Below are 8,270 nucleotides of genomic sequence, written 5' to 3' on the forward strand. Positions count from 1 at the left end.
AACAATGATGTAATAAACTAAAAGAAATCAAAATTTTAATTACGTTATTAGTTTCATGATGTATACAACTTTAAGACGCATGCAAAAATATAGTAATTTAGAGTAGCTGGTGTTTGTGCGGAACCTTTGGCCTGATCATTATTGTTGCGGAACTAGTTTGGTCTGGTACCGGAAGTAGCCAGGGTGACATTTACGCAGGACAAAACGAATGCATGTGTACCTGTCGTGACGTGAGATACGAGATCCTTGTAGTTTAAGTAAATTTGTATTCTTGTGCAATAGTGTACATTCAAGAGCACAATGGCGGCGTTGAGCTGTCGGTTTATTCTTCAGCGGGGAACTCGACTCTTTTCTCTCCGAACAGCGGCTGAAAGGTGGCTAATGCTAACTAATAATGCTAATAATGCTAACTAAATGACTGCATGTAGTTTAGGTGATAATTGTTTGGTGCGATTAAAAATTCAGGACTGTGCAATAATTTTTACCTTGGCTTTTTATTTAACGTTTAAGGTAGGTGTTTTGTAGTGATTTCATGTGTTTAATTTACATGGTAACATTTAGGTTAATTGTCACATTAGTATGTCCCACAGTTTCTCTAGACTTGTGGAATTTCTTTCGTGGATGTGTCTGCAGTGTTTTCACTGTATGGAAACCAACATTCTTAATACACCATTGAAATAGCTGATTATTAAAGTAGAGACTGTAGAGGAAGGCAGACTAGTGAACTACTCCATAGTCAGTAAAGTAACAGATGAATAACGTGTTGGTGGCCATCTGCAAGCAGACGTGGGCACACTTTAATATCACAAAAGGCCAGTGGGGTTAAATCAGTTTCTGTAGATTTTTACTTCCATATTTCATGGTTAAGCATTGACATGCTCGTACTATCTCCAAACTGTGAGACTGCGTGGTCATTAGAAACGACCCTGCAGTGACTGAACAGGCTCTCCAGAAGATATAATGACATGTGTTTGACATAGTAAACTCTGATATAAGTAAGTACTCTGATATTAGTAAACTCTGAATAACTGAGTTGTATGACATCTCATGAAAATACATAAATACATTTTGAAATAAGGATGGTCAGAAATTAAACAATTTTGAAAAATATTTTCAATAGGTTGAAAAGGACACAAAAAAAATTATCAATAGGTTTAAAATTTGTTAGCACCTTAGAATCTTAAGTAAACGCAGGGTGTATTGTTTTTTTTGTATTTTTGATATTTTGCTTACAAAAAATGTATTTGATAATTGAAACATTCATCGACAACTCCAAGTAAGCCACGTCTGTTAACTTTGGTATCAATTGAACACAGTTATGAGTGTATATGTGGCTAATTGTACTCTTAACTGTGGACACAAGTGATGGTTGTTCTGGAAAATAACTGCACCTGATTTCTTCAATTGTTTTGACTTGTAGTCATGCCCACTTTGTGGGTTGTAATAGGACACTGAATACCACAACATGGTTTGATGAACACCTCACAGAAGACAACCAGGAGTACATGAGAAAGAGCATGGCAGAAGAATACAGAAAACAGACTGCTGAAAAGCTAAGTCCACTCAAAGATGAACCCTGGCCACGGCACGAATGGACACAAGGTAAGTGCCACATTTTGTGTCAACTGTCTATGTTAAACATCTTTCTGTTCACTTGCACTTTTATTTTCTCTTCACCCGATTCTCTTTGCAGGGAGTCGAAGAGTTGGATTAGTCGCTGTGAAGTTAGGCATGGCTCCGATTTGGACAAAAACAGGGGAAAGGCATGTAGTCACCATGTTACAGGTAACACCGTCAGAAACTTGTTTTGCTTTTCTTTTTTTTTTTTGCAGCTCTTTGGGAAGGATATTGTTTATGTTTTACATGTTTAATGAAGTTATCAGCAGGTCTAGAAATGCAGTCAATTAAATCTGAGTGCTCTGTGGAATGTGGGAAAGGACTAGTAAATATTAAACACCTTTAAATCTTACCTCCAGGCTTTGATCACATTGTGATCAAAAGCCTTAGTGTTCCTTGGGAAGCGACTCCTCCTTTATAGCAAGGTGTAAAAATTTTATATTTGATGTCAGGTTTATTCCAGTCATTCATTTTAATCTCATTGACTAATCGGTCTGTGAAGTGAGTTGAAAGGAAACAGTTGGCGCATTTATTCGCTCACTCTCACTCTTTATTGGTAATGACATACTGTGGTGGGTAGCATAACAAACTCCTACTTCAATGTCAGCATTATGTCAGTGTAGTCAGTGTAGTTTTTATTTTATTTATTTGTTTATTTATTTTTTCAATTTTGGCATCGACTCCTCTTAATAATTGATTCAAGGCCACTAACTTTACTAACTTCTGATCCTGTCTGAGTCACTTCTATCACATTTAGACATTAGTTTTTATTTCAGCAGATACAGGATCGGTCTTTGCTAGATGAAAAGCAGAACATCTAAATTTACTTTCTCAGTGTAAATGTACTCCCACCACTTTGGCAATTAGGTATGTGTTTCAACTAAACTGAAGCTGAAAGTAGGCCATTCCATACTTTCTGAGGTTATATTTTTGTCGTAAGATTGTGTGGCACAGGTCATTTTTGTGTAAAGTATTGTAAATTGCAAAATCCAGTGTCCTATTGTATTTCACTAACATTCAATCGGTTGCACATGTATTTATGATGTAGGGGGCATGGTGAAAACTATAATCCACTCACACAGTCTCATAAAATCTTTTTTCCAGGTGCAGGACTGCCATGTAATAAAGTATCTGTCCAAAGAAGAATATGATGGACATACGGCCGCTCTTATTGTAGGAGGAAAAAATGTATCACCATTCCATGTAAGATATTGCCAAATTTGTTTAAAAATGTGAAATTGAATGCGTGTGGTAAATAGTGTTGTAAAGACATTGTTATTGGTTACATTTATTTAGGTTTGTCAAGCTGTGTGCTCTATGTGCCTATTAATGATATTTTCACAGTAACGTTTCAAATACCATAATTAAAGGTGGTACATGTAGCAGTATATGTGCAAAGAATTATCACTTTACTCTTTACCTCCTCTTGGGGTTGAGAGATTTTTGCCAGATTCAGCTCAGTTTTTACTTGTCCAACGAAGTCTTGTCACCCTCTTATCACTTTCCAAAGAATCATTTTTTTTGCCCCCAGCAGACAGCAGATTTCAGTGTACACTACCTGGTCAACACTGACACATTTTGTGACTAGCAGTTGGACATAATTTCACTTTATCCAAATTATGATGGTTTGAAATGCCGCAGAAGGTTTCTTTGTACGGTTGATTTTTCTTTTTAATTGTAATGCGCAACAATATCTAGTTAGTTTTCCTGGAACATCATGTATGTTCTCTTGAACATCTTTCTATAATCTCTGAGCAACTGCAATGTCTTAGTTAAAGTTTTAAAGATGTTTGGAATTGTACTACCAAACACTTTATCACATCATCTCATTTCGCAAACCCACAAAATTAATGAAATCAGTGTGTCAACTTTGTACAAACATAACTGAATTTTGTCATTTTCGTGTAGCATTGAGCTCGTGTCGGGGTTTGCGGTTCAAGGAACTTTTACAAATTCTGATCCACAGTCATTAAATTATACTTAACGACTAACCATCAGTGATTATATTTTATTATAGATGTCAAGATACATTAGATTCAATAGGTTTTATTCTTTTTTATTATTATTTTTTTTATTATTATTATTACAAGTGTTTTTCACACTTGTAATAAACTTATGGTCTCTGTTATTTTTCAGAAGATTGCCTCTTTGTATGTACTAAGAAGTACTTTTCTTTCTTTTAAATGTTAAATCAAGGTGTAATTTATATATTTAGTTTTAATACAGACTTGGTGGATCATGGTAGATGTTTCACTTCTCAAATGTAAAGTTCTTTAGAATCTCTTTCACATATCCACATCATTCCTCACTCGGTTGTAGAGTTTGTCAGAAAGAGAAGCTTTGGCAGACTGATTTTCAGTCAACAGAAGGGGAGAGAGCTAGTTTAGAGTGACTGGAGGGGCTGAGATGAGAACGAGCTGAGTGAAAGCAAATGTCAGAGACACTCGGTGCCAAGTCTGCGTGCGTATGCCTGTGAGTGTGTGTGCTTGGCTCCTATACAGACATAGCAAGCCCACAGTTAATTTTTAAATGCCAAAGTCCAACTGTTTATAGTTCTTTTATCACTTTTTTCCCACTTTATATTGTGATACTTTTCTGTTTGAATGATAGAGGTCCGAAAATGAAATGGAGATATTCAGAAATGCAGGTGTGCCTCCAAAACAGAAAGTCACCACCTTTAAAATCTCTGACAATGCCCTCATCAAGCCAGGTATACACTTGTTTGCTTATCACTAAAGACATATTACAATTTCACATGTCACAAAAAAAACATCTCCTTTACATTTTTGGTTGTAATTTCATTTTATTTGTTGTGTGTTTAGGCACTCCTCTGTATGCAGCACATTTCCGTCCAGGCCAATATGTGGACGTCACAGCCAAATCGTAAGTTCTTTTCTGCCAGCTTTCTCTCCTCTCTCCCAGTTATGCTTCTTGGCTTGGTTTTCATACTTCATGCCCTCTGCTTCAGAATCACGTTTTGTAGATAAATTAGTTACAAAAGTTTTCGACTTTGAAGAAAGGGTTGCCTCTCAAGAAAAGTCACCATTCAGTTATCTGAAAATGTGTGTACAGACACATATGGTCTTGTTTTTGTGTGCAGCATTGGTAAGGGTTTTCAAGGTGTGATGAAGCGATGGGGGTTCAAAGGTCAGCCAGCTAGTCACGGCCAAACTAAAACTCATCGCAGACCAGGAGCTTCAGGACCTGGAGGGGTAGGACACAAATACATACACCCCTTATGCCTAACCTTAGCCTAACTACATGCAAACACAATTGAGTGTGTAAAGGAATTTTGGGCCCCACTGTGTAAAAAAACAAAAAAAAAAACAAAAAAAAACACACATGCACATTGTAAAGATGCTCAATTATGCCAATTAGGAACAGTTGGTTTCCCATAATCCAGCAATGTGAGTGTGTGTCATTCATCATTTGCATTTAGGATCCAGCCAAAGTTTTCAAAGGGAAAAAAATGCCTGGGAGGATGGGCAATATCTACGTCACAACTTATGGACTCAAGGTACACATACTCACAAGGGCACCCACATGCACACGCACATACACACACCTGCTCGACTACAATTACAGTTCAATATTTTCTCATGTGCCTCTTCTCTCTTTCTTTTCAGATTTGGAGGGTCAATACCAAACATAATGTGCTGTATGTTAACGGCTCCGTCCCCGGCCACAGGAACTGCTTACTGAAGGTAAAAATAACAATACACATGCAGTTGATGTGAAGTATGAAGTCGAAGGTCGACCTCAGCATGCTTAGTGTTCTGACAGACAAGTGACCTTGCACTTGTGAAACAGGGCCACACCTGCAAGACAGTGTGATCCATCTTCATTGACACTGTGCTGGATCAGCAGTGTGTGTATGCATTTAGTTGTGTGTTTCTCTGTAAGAGAATGGAAGTGTGCAACTTAATGATGTTCATAATATCCAGTAGTATCCATTGCCATACTCAGCATGTCGTGATTGTGTGTGTGCGCACAGACACATACGCAGCCCACTATTTCTTTTGCAGTCAAGTGATAATGAATACAAATGCGCATTAGATTTTACACAGCTCAGCTCTGTCTTACACACACACACACATATACACACACTTAGATTCTAATGCCCTTACGCATTTTAGGAACTACTGTATTAATTAACCCGGCAATTCTTAGATTCGTGTAAGGTTCCCCCGGGGGTGCATATAGCCACTGACGAGGCGGTGTGTTTAACTGGAGGGGTAAACTGTTGAGAGAAAGAAATTTTGATTCATGTTGAGAATTTAAATAAACAGCTAAATACTTATTGATATTTGTTTCCAAGTATTGTTAATGACTGACAAGTTTTATTCTCAAGATTGTATTTCAGTTTGATTGGTACATGAGGTTTACATCAAACACTGACTGAGCAGGTGTATCTGTTTACAGCCAAACAAGCCTTTGTTGATTCAAGGAAGAAGTTGGTCAGTAATAATTGAAACTGTAATATGATATCATGCGCTCTAATATAGTATAGGTTATAATATTGTAATTTTAAAAAAAGTATCAGACATCATTACATATTATAAACCAAGGAAAATAAGTAAGTCTTAAGGCAATGATTTAAATGTGCCATGTCCATGGCCGATCTAAGACTCGGATAAATTATTCCATAATTTAACTGACTTGATGATCTGGGGGATTTTACTGCTTTGTGCCACTGCAGTAATTCAACGTAAGGTGTGCCAGTCCATTTAAATCCTTTAAAACAAAAATCAACAATTTAACATACATTTGTAAATTAACTGGAGGCCAGTTATATATGTCAAAAGACAAGCAGCATCTGAAGACAAGCGAGGAACAACTGATGGACACCAGAATACAAGGCATAGCAAAAGTCAGGCCTGGAACTGCTAGCATGGATAGCTGCTTCAATATCATTACAAGAAAGGAACAACTTGGCCTCAACTAGAAAAAGCTCAACTTCACAACATATTTGATCTGCTTATGAAATTTCTATCGAACATGACTTTCAGGATTTTTACAATTGTCTTAAGATGTGTAATGGGGGCCCAAGGCCATGGTCAAAGAAAGTTATAATAGTTATGCCAAGAAATCACAAAACGCCCTCTTGTTTTAATTAAGATATAAAGGGTTAAGCGGCAGCCATGTTCTCAAGTCTCTCAAGCCTGTTTCATATAGTAACTCCAGACAATGTCAGGAGAAATTAGGCTGATTTCACACATCTAAGACACTGCGGGAGATTGTCAGAACCATCCTCACGGGAGAAACTGAGCTAGATTTCTGCGCACACAGGAGGCACAGCATGATTGAAACTGTTTAGTTTTCAGCATCAGAGCCGAGCATTGAAAAAATAAAGGTTCTATCGACTGTCAGTTGAGTGATAAGAACTCGACGAAAAAACGAAACCGTGATCTACATGAGATTTACTGATTGTTTTGCATCTGCAACAGTTTGAAGTGCTTGTTTTGTCCTGTAAGTAGTTTGAAACGCAAAGATATTCAAGAGAAAGAAACTGCTTTTATTGTCAAATTTAAAAAGCTAAAAAATTATCTTCGATAAAACTTTTTCTTGTTAAATGAAAAACTAAAATAAATAAAATAGTAACTTAATTGTGGCTGCACTAACCAGGACAAGAGTGTCTTCAAAGTTGTTGCTACAGTATAAGCAGTTGTGTGTGTTTTTTCCAGGTAAGAGATACTATCCTGCCCACCAGGAGCTCCACCCTTCTAAGCCCTCCTTTCCCCACCTACTTCACTGAAGAGGAAGGTGACCTTGATGAAGACCTGTATGACGACAACTTGTTTTTTCACACAGAACCATCACTAACACTGACTTGAACAGACAACACATATACAGAGACACTTACATTTACTGTATATTTGAATCCTTTAATAAAGTGGAGTTGCTCTGAATGTCTCCCTAATTTCTTGTATTTGAGATATAACAGCATCAAGCCTGTTTGTTTGATTGAATCACTTATAACAGTCCCTTCCCCTTGAAACCATGGTAACTGTAGGAGTGATGATGTCACCAGAGGATCCCCAAGCAGAGAGAAATAAAAGCTGTGAAACAACAGACAGGAAGATGCTGTGGAGAAATGTGCAATATGTATGCAGGACACAGGATGGAGGAGGGGAGCACAATACAATGAGTTGCAGACTGGAAAGTGAAAGAGCGAGGGGAACTCAGAGGAGGGAGAGGATGTGTAGGTAGGGGAGAGGAGGAATGAATGGGACTGAAGGCATGGAAGCCAATACAAAGGAGTTGAAAGAAGGACAGAACAGGAGAGATGGTGAATGTGTGGATGGTGGCTAACTAGAGGGAGGAAGGGATGGAGGCTGACAAAGGTTGACATTTGTGCATAAGAGGATAAATGAGGACATTAATGTTGCAGCAGAAACCGCTGGGCACTCAAGTGTGTTTGTGCTCAGCAGTATTTAAATGAGAGCCTCAAGCTGGGGGGCTTGCAGATCCTTCCTGCTTTGTGTGTGGACCCCTCATCGCCTTTTTGAGCGATAAATAATCATGTCCTCCAAATGCATTTTGACACTTGTTTATTAGTGTATCCTCAGTGGCCTGCATGTTATTCAGTCTCTGATCTATATCTGCCAAGTAACTGACAGCAGTGAAAATAATGCTATTTGAAATACTGACAA

The 8,270-nt window shown here is 37.8% G+C and overlaps 1 protein-coding gene across 4 annotated transcripts; it reads left to right on the forward strand.

Moving 5' to 3' along the window:
- Positions 1-157: 157 nt before the first annotated feature.
- On the forward strand, positions 158-7,511 carry mrpl3 (mitochondrial ribosomal protein L3). 4 transcript variants are annotated; one of them, XM_067503113.1, is made up of 10 exons: positions 158-374; positions 1,448-1,602; positions 1,694-1,785; positions 2,722-2,820; positions 4,228-4,327; positions 4,440-4,500; positions 4,718-4,829; positions 5,057-5,134; positions 5,244-5,321; positions 7,302-7,511. In XM_067503113.1, exons 1-10 carry the CDS (start codon positions 301-303, stop codon positions 7,449-7,451), a joined length of 999 nt encoding a protein of 332 aa, XP_067359214.1. In that variant the 5' UTR covers positions 158-300; the 3' UTR covers positions 7,452-7,511. The 4 variants fall into 4 exon arrangements, with proteins under 4 accessions (XP_067359214.1, XP_067359212.1, XP_067359215.1 ...); XM_067503111.1 differs by having other exon boundaries at positions 159-374; positions 1,421-1,602; positions 7,302-7,509; XM_067503114.1 differs by having other exon boundaries at positions 370-510; positions 1,421-1,602; positions 7,302-7,509.
- Positions 7,512-8,270: the final 759 nt, after the last annotated feature.

Source organism: Channa argus, chromosome 1 (genome assembly GCF_033026475.1).
Source record: "Channa argus isolate prfri chromosome 1, Channa argus male v1.0, whole genome shotgun sequence".
In the NCBI taxonomy this organism is placed as follows: Eukaryota; Metazoa; Chordata; class Actinopteri; order Anabantiformes; family Channidae; genus Channa; species Channa argus.

What these genes read in the sequence shown, in the direction of transcription:
- mrpl3 (XM_067503111.1), top strand. Translation starts at nt 301, where the DNA reads ATGGCGGCGTTGAGCTGTCGGTTTATTCTTCAGCGGGGAACTCGACTC. An exon ending in AAAATGTATCACCATTCCAT is followed by an intron (nt 2,821 to 4,227) that starts GTAAGATATTGC and finishes TTTGAATGATAG; the next exon opens with AGGTCCGAAAATGAAATGGA. An exon ending in TCACAACTTATGGACTCAAG is followed by an intron (nt 5,135 to 5,243) that starts GTACACATACTC and finishes CTTTCTTTTCAG; the next exon opens with ATTTGGAGGGTCAATACCAA.